General features: G+C 40.8%; 5 protein-coding genes across 12 annotated transcripts; 3 read left to right on the top strand and 2 right to left on the bottom strand.

The window, feature by feature from the left end:
- Nucleotides 1-32: 32 nt before the first annotated feature.
- Nucleotides 33-1,829, bottom strand: LOC663360 (IKK gamma). The gene has a single exon (XM_969411.4). The coding sequence runs from the start codon at nucleotides 1,693-1,695 to the stop codon at nucleotides 184-186; it is 1,512 nt and encodes a 503-aa protein (XP_974504.1). The 5' UTR covers nucleotides 1,696-1,829; the 3' UTR covers nucleotides 33-183.
- Nucleotides 1,830-1,970: 141 nt separating this feature from the next.
- noi (noisette) lies at nucleotides 1,971-4,024 on the top strand. The gene is made up of 8 exons (XM_969427.4): nucleotides 1,971-2,209; nucleotides 2,262-2,468; nucleotides 2,518-2,590; nucleotides 2,648-2,961; nucleotides 3,011-3,147; nucleotides 3,196-3,535; nucleotides 3,587-3,788; nucleotides 3,838-4,024. The coding sequence occupies exons 1-8, from the start codon at nucleotides 2,114-2,116 to the stop codon at nucleotides 3,969-3,971; spliced, it is 1,503 nt and encodes a 500-aa protein (XP_974520.1). The 5' UTR covers nucleotides 1,971-2,113; the 3' UTR covers nucleotides 3,972-4,024.
- A 243-nt stretch (nucleotides 4,025-4,267) lies between these two features.
- Nucleotides 4,268-10,521, top strand: sws (swiss cheese). Of its 4 annotated transcripts, none has more exons than XM_008202926.3 (19): nucleotides 4,268-4,335; nucleotides 4,383-4,516; nucleotides 4,567-4,660; nucleotides 4,707-4,921; nucleotides 5,014-5,200; nucleotides 5,310-5,455; nucleotides 5,502-5,930; nucleotides 5,979-6,170; nucleotides 6,221-6,426; nucleotides 6,479-6,891; nucleotides 6,937-7,514; nucleotides 7,597-7,872; nucleotides 7,920-8,106; nucleotides 8,679-8,795; nucleotides 9,058-9,174; nucleotides 9,299-9,510; nucleotides 9,569-9,822; nucleotides 9,871-9,967; nucleotides 10,216-10,521. In XM_008202926.3, the coding sequence occupies exons 2-19, from the start codon at nucleotides 4,412-4,414 to the stop codon at nucleotides 10,351-10,353; spliced, it is 3,963 nt and encodes a 1,320-aa protein (XP_008201148.1). In that variant the 5' UTR covers nucleotides 4,268-4,335; nucleotides 4,383-4,411; the 3' UTR covers nucleotides 10,354-10,521. The 4 variants fall into 4 exon arrangements, with proteins under 4 accessions (XP_008201148.1, XP_008201149.1, XP_015840327.1 ...); XM_008202927.3 differs by having other exon boundaries at nucleotides 4,284-4,313; XM_015984841.2 differs by lacking the exon at nucleotides 10,216-10,521 and adding an exon at nucleotides 10,062-10,121 and having other exon boundaries at nucleotides 4,299-4,516.
- Nucleotides 10,405-12,816, bottom strand: Fpgs1 (Folylpolyglutamate synthase 1). 4 transcript variants are annotated; one of them, XM_008202922.3, is made up of 10 exons: nucleotides 12,744-12,816; nucleotides 12,361-12,425; nucleotides 12,202-12,317; nucleotides 11,855-12,101; nucleotides 11,673-11,809; nucleotides 11,436-11,616; nucleotides 11,248-11,374; nucleotides 11,094-11,202; nucleotides 10,835-11,043; nucleotides 10,405-10,788 (listed from the first exon to the last, which is right to left on the bottom strand). In XM_008202922.3, the coding sequence occupies exons 1-10, from the start codon at nucleotides 12,799-12,801 to the stop codon at nucleotides 10,550-10,552; spliced, it is 1,488 nt and encodes a 495-aa protein (XP_008201144.2). In that variant the 5' UTR covers nucleotides 12,802-12,816; the 3' UTR covers nucleotides 10,405-10,549. The 4 variants fall into 4 exon arrangements, with proteins under 4 accessions (XP_008201144.2, XP_008201145.1, XP_974553.2 ...); XM_008202923.3 differs by lacking the exon at nucleotides 12,744-12,816 and adding an exon at nucleotides 12,577-12,734; XM_969460.5 differs by lacking the exon at nucleotides 12,744-12,816 and adding an exon at nucleotides 12,514-12,725.
- Nucleotides 12,101-17,364, top strand: fzr (fizzy-related). Of its 2 annotated transcripts, none has more exons than XM_008202921.3 (5): nucleotides 12,101-12,225; nucleotides 13,146-13,524; nucleotides 15,060-15,561; nucleotides 16,563-16,853; nucleotides 16,900-17,364. In XM_008202921.3, exons 2-5 carry the CDS (start codon nucleotides 13,153-13,155, stop codon nucleotides 17,184-17,186), a joined length of 1,452 nt encoding a protein of 483 aa, XP_008201143.1. In that variant the 5' UTR covers nucleotides 12,101-12,225; nucleotides 13,146-13,152; the 3' UTR covers nucleotides 17,187-17,364. The 2 variants fall into 2 exon arrangements, with proteins under 2 accessions (XP_008201143.1, XP_968256.1); XM_963163.4 differs by lacking the exon at nucleotides 12,101-12,225 and adding an exon at nucleotides 12,894-13,065.
- Nucleotides 17,365-17,449: the final 85 nt, after the last annotated feature.

Raw genomic sequence — 17,449 nt, 5'->3', positions numbered from 1 at the left:
TTGCGTTTGCGTGGTAAAATGAGACAAATAAGAACTTTATTAACTCGTATTTATTGTTGTAAACGAGGAACAGTAACTACAAAATAATACATTTCCAAACAATTACGATGGCCTTGTTAAACTTATTAATTCCTTTAGATATTTATATAAGAACAATAAACAAATACTAGTCAAAAAATATATTTAGGGAAAACCGTCCAAATCCAAGCACCTATGAACATGATTTTCCAATGACTGGTAATTATTAAATCCGAACGAGCACTTGGGGCACTGATACCCCTCGGCCCTCGGCGGCTCGTTCCTCGCCCTCAGCCTCTCCACTTCATTCTGCAGTTGTTTGTTCCTCGTTTGCAGATTCTGCAAATCTTCAACAACCTGGTCCTTCTCTTGTTTCATCGCAAGTTTGCTCTTCTTCTCTGCTTCAAAATCGTTCTTATACACTTCGATTTGTTCCTTCAATGCGAACATTTCGTCGTTGGCACTTGTATTTTCTTGAAGTAGTTTACGCAAATCTTCGATTTCTTTAATCTTCTGTTCCCTTTCCTGTTCCAATGCTGTGATTGTCCTTTGGGCAACGCTCAACTGGGCCCGGGATTGGGCATAATCTTCGGCCAAACGCGGGTTGTACTTGTCTTGGAGCTCCTTAAGTTGCGATTTTAGGGTTTTTATCTCATCACTGAGGGTGGATTCGACGAAAGCGGTGCGTTGTTGTTCTTCCTTCAGTTTCAAGATTTCCGTTTCTTTCAGTTTGAGGAGCTGGTCGTAGGTTTGGGCTGCCGTCGATGATTGGACGAGTTTTGCGTTTTCTTTTGTTAAATTATCCAATTTTGATTGGAGGTCGGTGGTTGTTGTCTTCATTGACTGGATTTCGTCAATTAGGTCGCTTTCGCGATTTTTTGCGGCGAGAATATCCAGTTTAAAGTCGTCAATTTGTTGCTGCTTGGTTTGTAATTCCTGTTCAAGGTTCGGTACATTCACCAATTTTTGCGTCAGTCTTTCAATTTCTTCCTGTTTCAGTTCTAAATCCTTCATCATTGCTAATTTCCTTGTGTCAACAACTGAAAAGTTGGGGCCGTTGGTCAAATTTTCCAATTCCTTAAGCTTCAGTTTCAAATTCAAGATTTCTTCTTCATGGAGCTTTTTAAGATTGATGTAAACTTCAACGTCACTAACCAACTTTGCATTTTCTTCTTTATACTTATCTATGCACATTTTGGCATCGTTGAACTTATCTTTGTAGGACTTCATCACATTGGTGACCTCATCCCTGTAGGCCAAAAACCTCGTATACTGCGCCTTCATACTCATGTTATTTTGTGCGATGATATTCTTCAACTTTTCGTTTTCCTTAATCAGTTCTTCCACTTGTTTTTGAATCTCTTCATACGACGAATCCGGCGATATTGCAATACTTGCAACTGAGGGCACAATCGCATCAACAGCTGCTGGTAATTCTGGCAACGGATCAACGGTAATTTGTGATATTTTCATCCTGATTAGATTTTCCATTTCGTGAACCTTATTTGTCCTTATTGGGGGCAAGATTTCGTCCCTTGGAGGGCTGCAAGACAAACTTTCGCTGATGGAATTTGAAGTTTCCAAAACGACAAATGAATCTTCATCATCGGACCCGATTGACGGAACCATGGACTCTGCAGTGTTTTTCACAGCAACGAAGGACTCGTCACGACTCATTTTTGATGACTTTCAAGTTTTAACAACAGCTGCAGTACAACACTACATTTGCGGCGCAAAATAGAATGAATTAGAACATAGAATATGAAAATACCAAACTACTGACACACGATTAAAGACACTGCTACCAACCGGACCAATAAAAAGTCGCCTTAGCCTTAATTTAATTTTTTAAGAATATTAAAGCTCTAAAAATGTTATTGTGGCATAACTATTTACGTAAAATTTCATTTGGGACACAACTGTAGTCGTAAAAAAATTGTAAAGTCAAAGAAAAACCGCTTAGTGATTTTCTAGTGTGACAATAATGGTGCACCTCTCTCTTATTCTACGCTGACATTTTGTCATTTTTTGACAGTCGACATTTGATGGCGTCGGGTAAATAAATAATTTTCGCAATTTTCTAAAAAAAGTCGCAATGGAGACGATTTTGGAGCAACAACGGCGTTATCACGAGGAAAAAGAGCGTCTCATTGACGCAATGGTTAAAGAAATTTTACATAAAAAAACAACGGTAAGTTGTGATTCTCGTGGCGCTTTGCCCCCTGACAGAGTCTTTGTTTTAGTACCGCGAGGCAATAAACTCGGACTATCGCCTTAAATTTCTGCTAGACAAATATATGACCTCCACTGATCGTTTGATTGAGCTGTATGAGGACAAGGACGGGCAAAGAAAAGCGGAAGTCGCTGCCCTTACAGGTCCAAATGAGTTTCAGGAGTTTTACAATCGTCTCAAGCAGATTAAAGATTTTTACAGGAAGCATCCTAATGAGGTATAGTTTTTGAATATTTTGTGTGTTTGTGTAATGATTTTTTTCTCAGATAAGTATTCCAATGTCTGTTGAGTTCGATGAACTAGCCAAAGCGCGTGAAAATCCCACTGAAGAAATGGCAAGTGAGTCTTGCTAGGCTCGTGTGATCACAGTTGTTTAATTACGTTTGTTTTTTCAAGATTTGGTTGAATTTACGGATGAGGAAGGTTATGGGAAATATTTGGATTTGCACGAATGTTACGAGAAATATATCAATTTGAAAGGCATTGAAAAGGTTGATTATATCACATATTTGGGCACTTTTGACCAGCTCTATGACATTCCTAAAGAACGCAAAACTGGAGAATATCGCAAATATTTGCTTTGCTTGATTGAGTATTTAACTTGGTTCGTGCAAAGAGTCAAACCTTTGATGGACATTGATGCTGATTTGCAAAACGAAGTTGATAATGTTATGGTCCAGTGGGAGAATGGGACTGTTCCAGGATGGCCCGTAATTTGGTAAAAAACTAATTTATTTTTACTACTTCATTTACTTTCAGAAAGAGACAGGGTCGGCCTTGGCGAACGTTGGGGCCCATTTAGACTTGTCCGCATTTTCAAGTTGGGAGGAATTGGCTTCTTTAGGTTTGGACAGATTGAAGTCGGCCCTAATGGCTCTTGGTTTAAAATGTGGCGGGTAATTATTTACGTCTTGCCATAAATAAAATTCTAATTATTTATTTAGGACGTTGGAAGAGCGTGCCCAGCGTTTATTTTCAACCAAGGGCAAAGGCTCACTAGATCCGTCTCTAATGACTAAAAACAAATCTGGCAAAGCCAGTAAGGAAAAGGAGCAAATGAGACAAAGAGAACTGGCCTGTCTTGAGGCACAAGTTTATAGGTTGGCCGAGCTGGTCGCCCCTCAACGCGCGGCAACTAAGGAAAATGTCCAGAGAAAACAAGCGCGGACGGATGGTGAAAGAGACGATAGTGAAAATGAGGAGAGTGAGGAGGAAAGTCCCGATGAAGCCGACGATGACGTTCCCTACAACCCCAAAAACTTACCTTTGGGCTGGGATGGAAAAGTATGTGATTTTGAAAGTAAGTTGGTAAAATTGATTGTTTCGTAATTGCAGCCGATTCCATACTGGTTGTACAAACTCCACGGTTTGAATATCAGTTACAACTGCGAAATTTGCGGCAATTACGTCTATAAAGGACCAAAGGCGTTTCAAAGACACTTTGCGGAGTGGAGACACGCTCATGGAATGCGCTGTCTGGGAATCCCCAATACCGCGCATTTTGCCAACGTGACGCAAATTGAGGATGCCCTAGCACGTAAGAAGTTGCAATTTTGGTTTCTTACCTTGTTACGGTTGTTTTCCAGTGTGGGAGAAGCTCAAAGTGCAAAAACAGGCAGAGCGTTGGCAACCTGAAACAGAGGAAGAGTACGAGGATTCGCAAGGGAACGTCGTTAACAGAAAGACTTACGAGGATCTTAAAAGACAAGGTTTATTGTAATTTGTGCTGTATTAACAATAAGTATCAATAAAAAACATAAACAAAACTTTAAATATTGACATTTTATTTTGATGGTCGCCTTGGGAAGGGGAATTTTCGACTGTTCGTTAGCACGAACGTACAAAACTGAGCCCGAAATAGGGATAGAGAGAGTGAAAATTATTCCTGTTACTTAAGAAATTATTCAGTAGTTTCTGCGTAAATAAATAATAATTTAAGTACTCATTTAGCGTGTTTTTAGAGTTCGGTTGAATGCACAGTCGGCTGCAATTTTTCTCACTTACCGAACGATGCGCATTTGTTTGTGCCTGTGATTTGACCAGATTTGACTTTGACACATAAGTGGGTAAATTCATCCAAATAGGTTTGTGATTTTATTCAACCTTTAATCACTAATTCTTTAATCATCAGAGTCTAATTTCTATAATGTGCGAGCTAAAATGGACGTATTAAATGCGGTATACAACTTAAACAATGAAGAAACCCTCAAGTCCAGTTGGTTCGGTGAGGTCTTCTCGAGTTTTTCGACTCAAGAGACGTACCAGGTAAGAAAACTGCGATTTGAATCAGTTTTTGCGTAATCACGGGGTTCCAGTGGGGCTTCCAGCTACTGCCCGTGTTACTGGCAGCGATTTTCGCAACGATAATTTCAGTAACGTATTTTTGCATACGAAAATGCCACCGAAAAGGTACAAATTAGTGTTTAGTTGTCTCGGTTGTAATAATTTGATTTAGCTCTTTTTGCGCGACAATTGAAATCCGAAGAGGCAAGTGCAAGGTTCAGGAAGAGGGATAAAGCGTTGTTTTACGGGCGCAAAATGTTACGCAAGGTGAAAAATATTTCGGGCCAAGTGCGGAACTCCGGTCAGGGCAGGAAAAGGAAAATGGTGATGAAATTCGCGAGACGGATTTTACAACTAAAGAAGGAAAATGATACGGAACAATTGAAGGTATTTAATATGTAACCAGATCTCGGCGTTACACAAGTGCGTGAAAGCAAGGACACGAGATAATTTCTAGGAATTTATAAACAATTGTTTAGGTTCTGGAACCGCCTGTTGAATATTTACAAGAGGAAATGTTGAGCGATGATCGGATGCCGCCGGATGCGCTGTACATGCTCCAGAGCATTAGGGTGTTTGGCCACTTTGAGAAACCGATTTTCTTGAAGTTGTGCAAGCACACGGAAGTTATTAACGTAGACGCCGGGCAACATTTATTCAAGATAGGTAAAGGCGTAATTACGATTCAATAATGCAAACTCATTCGAATGTTGTTATTTTCGATTAATTGCACTTGTTATTGTTATGCAAATTGGAGATAATGATTACTTAATAGGTGATGCCGACGAAAACGTGTACATCGTGCAAAGCGGCAAACTCAATGTTTTCATCGCGTCGGCCGATAACACGAACCTCTCCCTCAAAATCGTAAAGCCGGGCGAATCTGTGACCTCCCTCCTCAGTTTCACCGATGTCTTAACTGTAAGTTCCCGCCTCGCAATCCCGGCTCGGCATCGCCTCGTTTCAGGGCAACACTAATCCGTACAAAACCGTTTCGGCCAAAGCGATCGAAGACTCAACCGTTGTCAAGCTGCCAATGGTCGCGTTTCAAGAAATCTTCCACGAATATCCTGATATTTTCATTCGCGTAATTCAAGTCATTATGGTGCGTTTGCAACGCGTCACCTTCACAGCGTTGCATCAGTATCTCGGTCTGAGCGCCGAACTAGTCAAACAGGGGCCAAAGAGTAGGAATAGCAAAAATCCACTAGTCGGGGGTTCACCAATGAAAAAGAAACGTGAAGACTTTAGGGATGGGTCGTTTAGTTCGATGGATGCGTCGCAACCGATACCGGTACCGGGGCACAGGAGGAGTAAATCGAGCCTTGAGTCGAAGTCTTTCTCGCCACAAACGCCGGATATGGTCAGCGATGCCGAAATGGCCACTTCCGGCATGGTAAATGGCGAAAAAGTGATGATCAAGGTTCGAGAAATTTAATTTTAGACACCCGACGTTGCACTTTTACAGCGAAAAAGACACTCGGTTGATAATGTCGATGAGGACACTCTAATCGAAATCGCGACTGAGGCTTTCATCAAAGAACTGAACCTTGAAGATGACACTATGTTGAAAGGAAACGTCCAAATCAAGGAAATAGCAGCCGGTACTTATCTCATGCAGGAGGATTCAAATAAAGTAGGTCAAGAAATCCAAGTAATTAACTCGGCTCAACTAGCAATTTACAGGACGTTGCTTTGTGCTATGTCATTTCGGGCGCCTTGATTGTTTCGCAGAAAATGACAGAAAGTGAGGATGAAGTCCACATGTTCACCTCCTATCACGGCGAATTCGTCGGCGGTCTCGCCGTACTAACCGGCGAACCGAGTTTTTTCACAATTCGGGCGAAACACTTCACCCGAATTGCCCTACTGTCGAAAAACACATTTTACAGGTTTCTACATTATCTCAAATAATTGTTTTGTTTCTAATTTCGTTTCTTAAAGTATGATGAAAGACCACCCCAATATCGTACTTTACGTGGCCCATTCGGTCGTTCAGCGGCTTTCGCCGTTCGTGCGTCAAGTCGATTTCGCTCTTGATTGGTTGTTTATGGAGTCGGGCCGCGCCGTCTACCGACAAGACGACGAAAGCGACTCGACTTACATCGTTCTATCGGGTCGTCTGCGATCGGTTATAACCCACAAGAACGGCAAGAAGGAGTTGGTGGGGGAATACGGTAAAGGCGACTTGATTGGCGTCGTCGAAATGGTGACTCACACGAAGCGAAGTACCACGGTTATAGCAGTTAGAGACTCCGAGTTGGCTAAACTACCCGAAGGATTGTTCAATGCAATTAAATTGAAATACCCGATTGTTGTCACAAGACTGATCAATTTACTGGGGCACAGGATTTTAGGTAACTTGCAAAAAAATTAGCGCTATCTGACGTTGTGTTATCAAGGTTCGTGGAAAAAACCGACGATTAGCGTGCATGCGCCTAGTAGTTCGGCGATTGATAGCCGACCCTCGCAGCTAAATTTTTCAACTGTTGCGATCGTGGCCGCCTCTGATGATGTACCTCTCACAGCTTTCACTTACGAACTGTATCACTGTTTATGTGCCATTGGACCAACTTTAAGACTGACTTCCGATATAATTCGTAAGATTCTGGGCCCGACCATCATGGATCCGAATAATGAGTATCGGTTAACATCGTGGTTGGCCCAGCAGGAGGACCAGCATAAAATCTCGCTGTATCAGTGCGACTTGACCGTTAGTGCATGGACGCAGCGATGTATTCGGCAAGCTGACTGTATTCTGATAGTCGGTTTGGGCGAAAATCACCCGAGTATAGGCAAAGTCGAGAAAGAAGTCGAACGACTAGCCATGCGGACGCAAAAAGAACTAGTTTTGTTGCATCGTGAGGGTGGCAAGCCTCACAATACAGTCGCCTGGATCAACATGAGGAGCTGGGTGGCGTGGCATCACCACATTTTGAGCCCTAATAGGATGTTTTCAAGAAAATCTCTATATAGGATAGTGAGTCGCTCTTTTACTTTGTAATCTTGAAATTAAGTTGGCAACTCACGTCACATGTGTCCATAATTTTTGAATATTTTAGAACGAGCTGTACTCGAAGGTGTGCCAGTCCGAGCCGAACATCCATTCGGACTTTTCCCGGTTGGCTCGTTGGCTAACCGGCAAATCAGTCGGTTTGGTTTTGGGCGGGGGCGGAGCTCGGGGTTCTGCACATGTCGGAATGATTAAAGCAATCCAGGAGGCTGGGATCCCGATTGACATGGTGGGTGGGGTCAGCATTGGGGCTTTCATGGGGGCGTTGTGGTGTCGCGAGCGGAATATTACCACGACAACGCAGAAAGCGAGAGAATGGTCCAAGGTTTGTAAGAAAATGTTTTGTAACGGGTTGTGGTTAATTTTTTATAGAAAATGACCCAATGGTGGCGCCAAATCCTCGATTTGACCTATCCGATGACGTCGATGTTCAGCGGTCGTGATTTTAATCAAACAATCAAGGGCACTTTTGGTGACACGTATATTGAGGACTTGTGGTTACCGTATTTTACGGTTACAACCGATATAACCGCCTCGTGTATGCGGTTGCATTCGCACGGTGAGTGGCCCGATCATGTGTAGTCGTCGTTCGTCTTTTGTTTGTTTTATTTTCATCACGGACATTTAGCACCTTCATTAGTTTCTTATTTTTTCATTTTGTTTTGGTTGCATCCACTTTTGTGTGTGAGAGGAATGTACAAATTGTGATTGGTTAACCTATATGTTTGCACTCGAAACATGTCACAGATTTTTTTTGAGTTTTTTGAGAAATTCGCTGACAAGTGTATAGGGTATGTATATGAAATTAGACGTAAGAAATTAAATTTGCTTGATTTTTGGTTATATCATCGCGGATTGTTAAAATGGTGAAGGTCCAGTTGGCTAATGAAGGTGATAAAAATTTAGACAAAGACGAATCGGTCCAGTAGTTGTAGATGTTGTTTTGTATTGACTTGCTCACCATTTTAACGCGACTTTCATTTGTTTGCATGATAAGTGAATCGTCGTTCGAAACAATCACATCTCCGTCCGCTTCCGATGCTTTTTTGTTTGTTTGTATGTCCGTGACAGTAAACTAACGAAAGGTACATTGTATAAAAGGCATGTAGTTTAGTGAGCGCATTTCCGTAGGCTCTCTGTGGCGGTACGTTCGTGCCTCTATGTCTCTATCCGGATACATGCCGCCTCTGTGTGACCCTGTCGATGGCCACCTTCTTCTAGACGGAGGCTACACTAACAATCTTCCAGGTAAAAAACCAAAAAACACTAACTCAGTCGTTTGCATGCCTTCTGTCACCGGTAAGTACACTGGCTCGGTTCGGTTACACACACAAAACCAAGGTAAACCAATCACAATACGCGGTGGTGTGTGGTGGGGAAACTAACCGAGAATCACTTGTTTTGTTTTTTCTCCATGCTTCTCATCTGTTGTTTTTTCTTTTGTTCGTTGAAGAGGAGTCGTCGACTCGTCGCAAATGGCACAAATTTTTAAAATTCGATTAATTGGCAGGTCATTTGTGGAGATATGTGAGGGCCAGTATGTCAATTGTTGGCATTTTTCCGCCACTTTGTGATCCTTTAGATGGGCATTTGTTAGCTGATGGGTGTTACGTCAACAATGTACCAGGTAAAAATTTGTTACGCTTACAGATAGGGTTTGTGTTCGCCAGGTAGGTAGGAATTTTAGTTGTTTTATAGTTTGTAGTAGAAATAAATGTATGTGATTCCTGCCACTAATCAAATACACTTAGCTGACGTCATGCGGAGTTTGGGGGCCAATCACATAATCGCGATTGATGTGGGTAGTGTGGATGACCAAGATTTGACCAATTACGGGGATGATTTGTCGGGGTGGTGGTTGTTGTGGAAACGGTGGAATCCCTTCACTGATCCCGTCAAAGTACCCAATTTACCCGATATTCAATCAAGGCTGGCTTATGTCAGCTGTGTAAGACAGTTGGAAGTAAGTTAGCTAATACCAATCAAAAAAAACAAATATCATTTTTTTTTTAATTAAAAAGGAAGTAAAAAACAGTGATTATTGTGAATACGTCCGTCCACCTATCGATAAGTATAAAACGCTACAATTCGGAAGTTTTGATGAAATTCGTGAAGTCGGTTACCAACATGGCAAAGCTTACTTTGAGGAAAAGTCAAAATCGGGTAATTTACCCATCTTCAAAGCGCCAACTGTTACCAATAAACCCGAAACGGAACATATTTTGTCCGATTATACTTTCACCGATTTAGCACAAATGGTTTGCAAAGTCTCAAGGTAAAAACCGATTTTTGGCCCCATTAAATTACAAATCGGTCGTTTTAGACCTTATGAAGAGTCATCAAGTTCGAGTTCTTCAGGCGATGAGTTTGAAGATGGCCAGGACGGTTACGCATCTGAACCTACAGTGTGTCTAATGGATGTAAGTTTTTGTGTTAAATTAATGCATGTTGTGTTAATTTCCGATTATTTTGCATGCGTTTCTATTTCTTTTTCTTTATTAACTTTTTTCCTAGCTCCAACGGCAACTAAGTTGGCATGGATATTCTAGCACGGCCAATTTTTAATTGGATGTGGTAATTTTTTGTTACTGTGCTTGTTTCGCTTTCTCTCTTGCTTTTGTGTGTGTGTGTCTATTTTTTGTCTTGTCCTCACGCAATTTTTTTCTAGAATAAAATTGATAAACTCCTACATATGAGAAGAGCCGGCGGTTCTCTTTCATTATCCGAAAATGAAATAGAATCCGAAGTTGAGTTCGATGTAACAAATAGGAAAAGTGAAAAAGAATTGAAATTCTCTAGTCTTTAGTACTTTAGTAGTTAAGTTTGTTTCCCTTTGTTATCAGTTAAGACACAAGAGACAAGTGTAGTTTTTATTGTAATTAAAAACAATTTCACTCGACTAACGATATTTACAATCCTTGAAGTGATCTCTGTATACATATTTTTTTAAACATAATAAAGAAAAAAAATCTTATCAGTGTTTTCTTATTTACTTGTTTACCTTAATCGTTTAAATTGGGATCGATCAAACTTAAAACACTACCAACTAAATGGATGGACCCTGTGACCAACAAATCGAACTGATCCTGATTTACCAAAAACTCCAGTGCCTCATCAACCGTCAAGAAAGCTTTACACATTTGGCTTTTCTTCAAACTGTCTTCTTCCAGCTTCAACCACAACTTTTTATGCTGGTGACACTTCTCCAGCAACTCGTCTGAAGACGCGTGATTACTGTTATCTACAACCGGCCAATGGAACCCCAGTGAGTAACCCATGTGACTTACCAGGCCTACACCTCGTCGCACTATTACTAACAAACAAAACAGCATCAAAGTGACAGGTTTGCAATTGTTTCAGTAAGTTTTCGGCACACCTATCACCAGTAACGTTAAACATTAGAGCCTTCTTCTTTTGCGAATTTCTGGTAATGTCTTTGAACCAACTGGAGCAGATTGTGATGCTCTCAAGCGTGTGCGCCCCATCTAGGTAATATCTAGAAATTGATTTGAGTGGCTAAGTCACTCGTGACGTGACTCGACTCACGATATGTTCTTATCGTGTTTAACGTGGAACCGGCCAGGCCAGGTGGTGGCAAACAGTGCTTTTTCGGTGATTTCTTTCGACATGACGGGCCCTAAATTATTGTTATTTTCTGGAACACAATCGTCAGTTTTTTGAATTGTTAACAAAAAATTACTTTGTAAAAACCAGGCGTTACACAGTGCCACGGCAAGACTAGCGTTTAAATTTAAAATGTGGGGCGGATGTGCCGATTTGTTTGGGGGGAATTTGAACTGTAAATCATCCACAATTTCGAGTTGGCACTAAAATCGCAAAGTTGTGTAAATTTCATCAATTCATGCGTAAGGCAGGGAATTGCAATACTTTTTTTTCAATACTGCGTTCCTGTAAAACCGTCATAGCGGCCTGGCATTGGGGCACAGTGAAGGCCCGGCAATTTTCTTTCATAATTCCGGCTTTATTCCACGCTATTGACTCTATAGTGGCGCCTAGTAAAGTCACGTGGTCGATACCGAGTGATGTAATACCCACAACGGGGACTTTCCTTCAGACAAAACAAGAAAAATATCCCAAATTATTACGGTTTCGAAAAAATCGAACCTTAGAACATTGGTGCAATCGTACTCTCCCCCAATCCCGACCTCAATGATCGCAACATCGACTTTGCGTTCGAGGAAAACGCTGAATGCCATTATCGTTAAGAACCGGAAGAAGAGTGGCATGTCATGCTCGTCATTCTGCAATTATGGATGAGTTACAGGACTTGCGAGGGGCGTAAAGACCTTTTTCTGATCTAGGGCGTTGTAAATTTTCCAAAACGACTTGACAAAGTCGGGTTTTGAGATCGGCTTGCCGTTTATTCGGATCCTTTCTCTGACTTCGATCAGGTGCGGTGAGGAGAAAAATCCTGTTTTATAGCCATGTTCGCGTAAAATGCGCTCGGTGAAGGCGCACGTCGTGCCTTTGCCTTTGGTCCCAGCGACGTGAATCACCGATAAGTCGTCGAGATTTTCCAAAGATAGCCCAGCCCTTAATTTCGAAATGCAATTTAGTTGAATAAATATTTTACTACTTTAGATAACTGCTCAGTAATGACTAACAAGTGGCCGCAAATTTGCGAGTGAATTACCTGTAGAGATATTTTTTTACTTGAGTAAGTTGATCGCCGTTGTGATTATTCGTCAGTGCTTTCGTTTTGATGTATTGCGCGTTAGTTTGTAAGTTATTTAGAGCCTCAATACAGGCCTGAAAACAATAATTACGTCGGATTCCACTCAAAACCACTTACGTCATAGTCTTGGTTTTTGTTCGGCCTCATTATCTTGCCGGGAAAGGTGGAAAATTTTCTTTTCCCTAACAAAAAAATTCGGAGAGACATTAGAAAGCGCGTTAGACACGTGCATACAATAATGGAAAAACAACAAGAAAAGTGATAAAGTACTTATGGAAATCATCCGGAACCACCTTAATTTTGAGATTTGTTTTATCTTATTTACCTACTTACACACTGTAAATATAAATAAAAATTTTCTTTCGAAATGAGGTTAGAAAATGTGACATTGACAACCTATTTGATAACTGATCAAGTCGACTGTGTTACGTAAACCGGTCAAAACTGGAGTCATGTGACCAATTTTTTCGAAAATTTGCAAGTCAGATTGTGTGATTCACCCATTTTTGCGCCCTTTACCCCCCTGCTGCGCAGCTCGGCAGCCATACGATAGCGCATCTTTTTCGATTTTCGAAAATTTCGTGTGAACGAAGATTAGATTAGATTTGGTTCCAAACGCGCGTAACGTTGGCGGCCTGCCAACGACCAGTAAAATTCGACATGGCTGTTGCCATATTGTGTTGTCGTTCAAATCTCGATTTAAAGGTCCAGAAACGAGAATAGTGGGGAGAATGTTAATTATTTCGCTTACTGACAGTTTTTCATAAGACATAAAACTCCTCACTTGAGTGTCTGGAAGTCTCGAAAGCGCGTCATGTAAATGTGAGTACTAGGGCCCCCTGAACACGCGCACTCGATAACGCCTGACTTTTGAACCGGGGATTAATCTGCATGTGTTCTAGAGAGAACATGTCGTTTGAAAATATCGACGATCGGATTTTCCGACAACTCAAGCTCTCCGTTTCGAAGGACTTATTTGGGGCGAAGACCTATCAGGAACCCAGGACTTCGGCCAACTGTGACAGGTTCATCCCTTGTCGGGCCGGGAATAACTGGGAGACGAGCTTCGCCACCCTTCCTGACACTAACAAGAACTCACAAACGGGGAAAAAAACGAGGGAGACGGGGGAAAACACCAGAGACAGTTCCGTTTATAATATCCTCCTCAGGAATGAACTGTTTGGGGAGAACACGGAGGACGTCAAGTCGCAGTGTGACGAGAGACAGGTGCTCACCCCCGTCAAAAGCAGGAACTTGTTCAGATACGGGACCCCCTCAAAGGTAGGAAAATCGATCAAAGTTTGACAAAAAATAATTAGAAATTTGTTGTCAGAGCCATTTGTTTATTGCCGTGGCAACCACATGCCTGAGTCAAGCAAAGACGTGACTTTGGTTAGCTGCGCCTATTTATTTTATTGGTTTGCTGATATTTCCTAATGCACTTGTTTTTTGAGTCATTATTTGAAATCCTTATCATATCTTATCGTCCCGGGGGCGTCTGCATTTTTGTACTAATAGTTGTTTCCTTCGACTTGTAGTCTTCTATAATTATCACCTACTAGCAAAGCAGACGATAATTAGCTAATGCCAGTCAATAATCGTTCATGATGTCTGGGTTCTGGCGCTAATAACTCTAAAAACTTTCCCTCTGCCATTAGGCAAATGAGCAGTCATTTTTTCCGAATCGCTTTTCCGTCGAGACTATTCATAAAATTGAACTTTGAGCAGGTATGCAATTGCATAATAATGCAAAGTGTGTAATAAAATAATGTGTTAAATAATCACATTGCAATGTCATCGGATGATACAAAAAATTCAGATCGATTGCACTTGTTTGCGTTTGATAACTGACGAAATGTGTAAACATTTTCAAAAATTGCCTAATTAACCGGAAGTTCAGTCATAAAAAATGATAACGGCCAAAAATCAAAACGGAAATGACTTTTCCTTTAAGGATTCGTGCGACTCCATTTCCGATTATATTTATAGCGTCGAAAATGAATATTTAAACGGGTTATCGGCTAAATATGGTCGCGCATGTGATTCGCGTACGCCGGTCGAAATTTCTTTTCGATGATTTTTCAGAAACGTGACACAAAACGGAAGCATCTACTCTCGTTTACAGCTGACTTTTCCAAAATTGCCAACTTTGTAACATTGTTTCAGTTCATTCGCTCCTACAATGGGATGTTAGACGAGACACGACTTTACACAAAAAATCGTAATTCCAAAAAATTGACATGCGATTCACGCGGTCCGTAATGACACATTTTTGATTTGCCGGCTCACGTGTTGAATAAATAATTAATTGGTGATTGGCAACGACAATCATATTTAAGAATCTAGTGAAGAAATACAGAATTTTTGTATTAGGCCGGAAATATGCTGCACAGTGCGGGCTGAATTTGTAACGAAATAAATCAAGACACAATGGTAATTGAAATTTATCAGCGATTTTAATCAACAAATGTGTCCCTAAACAGAATTTGAATTGAAAATTGAAACGTCCTGTATGTTTTTACATAATTTGTCTGGTGGTGCATTAAAATTTATTTTTTGGGATGTTTGTTTGAAAAAAGTGTCACCTTGATGCGATTAGGTTTGTGCGCTATTCAATAAACACTTTCTATTGTTTGAGTTTGAAAAAAGGAGGACCTATTATGTTCCGATTCATAATCATAATTACTGTAAAAGTAGGCCATCGTTGTTTACTGATAACACTGTTGACACTGTTTATTACCCAACCAGAATTTACATGTAGTTTCAAGTTAAGACAACATTACTTTTTTTTGATATTTTTTTTTAATAAATTCCAGATGGAGAAGACGCCGACGAACAAGTTCCAGTCAAGCCCGTACTCCATGTCGCCCCTTAGTGTCAGCAGCCAGCGCTTGCTGCGTTCGCCCCACAAAGCCACGCGAAAAATCTCCCGAATCCCTTTCAAAGTCCTGGACGCGCCCGAACTTCAGGACGATTTCTATTTAAATCTAGTCGATTGGTCCGTACAGAACGTCCTTAGTGTCGGTCTCGGTAGTTGTGTGTATTTATGGTCGGCATGTACTAGTCAAGTGACGAGACTTTGCGATTTATCGGCCGATGGTAACGTGGTGACGTCGGTGGCGTGGAGTGAAAGAGGACATCTAGTGGCAGTGGGAACACATCACGGTTACGTTACCGTGTGGGACGTATCCGTCAATAAACAAGTGAATAAGTTGCAAGGACACTCGGCAAGGGTGGGCGCCTTGGCCTGGAATGGGGACGTTCTGAGTTCGGGGAGCAGGGATAGGCTGATTTTGCAGAGGGACACGAGGACGCCCCGTAAGTTGAGGCAAAAGGCCCATTTTAAGATACAAATGCATATTTTTCACAAAATCCTATGCCAAAATCTATCATAAGTTACTCTCTGGTCCGTAATCCCCATAAAAACATTTTTTCTCTCTTTTTTTGAATAAATATAAATAATAAGTAAAATAAATAATAAATAAATAAATAAATAAAAATAATAAATCTCTCTTTTGATTGAATAATCAAATTCACTTCTATTTATTTTCCTTGTTCGCTAGTGTTATGAATTTTTAGAAAAAAAACTTAAAACTTCTCGATCCTCTTGATAATAAAGAGGCAACATATTTTTAGCAGAAAAGCTTAGAAACGAAAAAACTTTCATAAAACAGACTGAAAACGCCTTATTCTAGGTAAAAAAAACGGTTTATCCATCAGTTTAGATAAAAACGATTCATTTTGGACAATTTTATGCCAAAAAACAAGAAAATTCTTTGAGAAATGGCAAAAAACGGCTTATTCTGGCCGGAAACAACAATTTTATGTTTTAGTTTGCATTTGGATGGAAAGGGCTATTTGTTTAAATAAGTCAAAACAGATTTTTGCAATAAGAACACAGTATTTTGCGAGATTTTGCAAGTGTACCTCAAAAAATTCTATATTTAGTTCATAAAACTGCAAAGTTAGTTTTACATGTTTTGAGCTTTAAGCATTTTTATAATTAAAGAAATTGTTTCCTTTCACAGAATTTTTGCAATTAACAAACTTTAGGACTTGGGCACTGTAATTGGTTTTTGTGTATAATTGCATATTTATTTTTAAAAAATCGGTGAGTAAAAATAATAAACATTACAAAATTTCATTAGATAAGTGTGACTCGATCCGGTCTCCAACTCGGTTTTATTTTTATCGACTCCGACCTATTATGAAATTTCATTGTCAAGTTTTTAATCCTCCTCTACATTAATAAAATAATTAATGACCATTTGACATTGACCCTTCCGATAAGTGATAACTGACACGTGCCTCTCCCTCAGCCACTGTGACGGAGCGCCGACTCGTGGGCCACCGCCAGGAAGTGTGTGGCTTGAAGTGGTCCCCGGACAACCAATATTTGGCTTCCGGTGGCAACGACAACCGACTTTACGTCTGGAACATGCAGTCTTTATCCCCAGTCCAGACATACACCGACCATCTAGCGGCAGTGAAAGCAATCGCGTGGTCCCCACACCACCACGGCCTCCTAGCCTCAGGTGGCGGAACGGCCGATAGGTGCATCAGGTTTTGGAACACCTTGACAGGCCAGCCAATGCAAAGCGTGGACACGGGTATGTAACAAACACCGGCCTGATTCGTGTACTAATTGCTGCTTAGGGTCGCAAGTGTGCAATTTAGCCTGGTCCAAGCACAGCTCGGAGTTGGTTTCAACACACGGATATTCGCAAAATCAGATTTTGGTGTGGAAATATCCAAGTTTGACTCAAGTGGCGAAACTGACCGGACATTCGTACCGAGTGCTGTATTTGGCTCTGTCGCCGGATGGCGAGGCCATTGTTACAGGGGCCGGCGACGAAACGTTGCGTTTTTGGAACGTTTTCAGCAAAGCGAGGTCGCAGAAGGAAACGCGCTCCGTTTTGAGCTTATACACCGGGATACGTTAGGTTTTTTAATTATATATCAAGTTTATATAATTTTGCTATTACTTTATACTGATTGTTATTTATAATAAATATATTTATTTTGTTTTATATTAAAATGTAGCGATTTTGTTTGAAGGGTTTGCGTGCGTTTTTGTAAAAATGATAAAAGTACAAGTGTAAATAAAGTTTTCACAGGAAAGTTTCGTTTTTTAATTATCGTGCCCCCAATCAAATTTCTGATCATAGTGGCCGTAGCACACGTTGCCAACTTGATTCCAAACTCA

The sequence above is a fragment of the Tribolium castaneum genome, chromosome 4 (assembly GCF_031307605.1).
Source record: "Tribolium castaneum strain GA2 chromosome 4, icTriCast1.1, whole genome shotgun sequence".
NCBI lineage: Eukaryota > Metazoa > Arthropoda > Insecta > Coleoptera > Tenebrionidae > Tribolium > Tribolium castaneum.
Note: the sequence above shows the minus strand (reverse complement) of the source record. Positions and strands in the feature narration are given on the sequence as shown.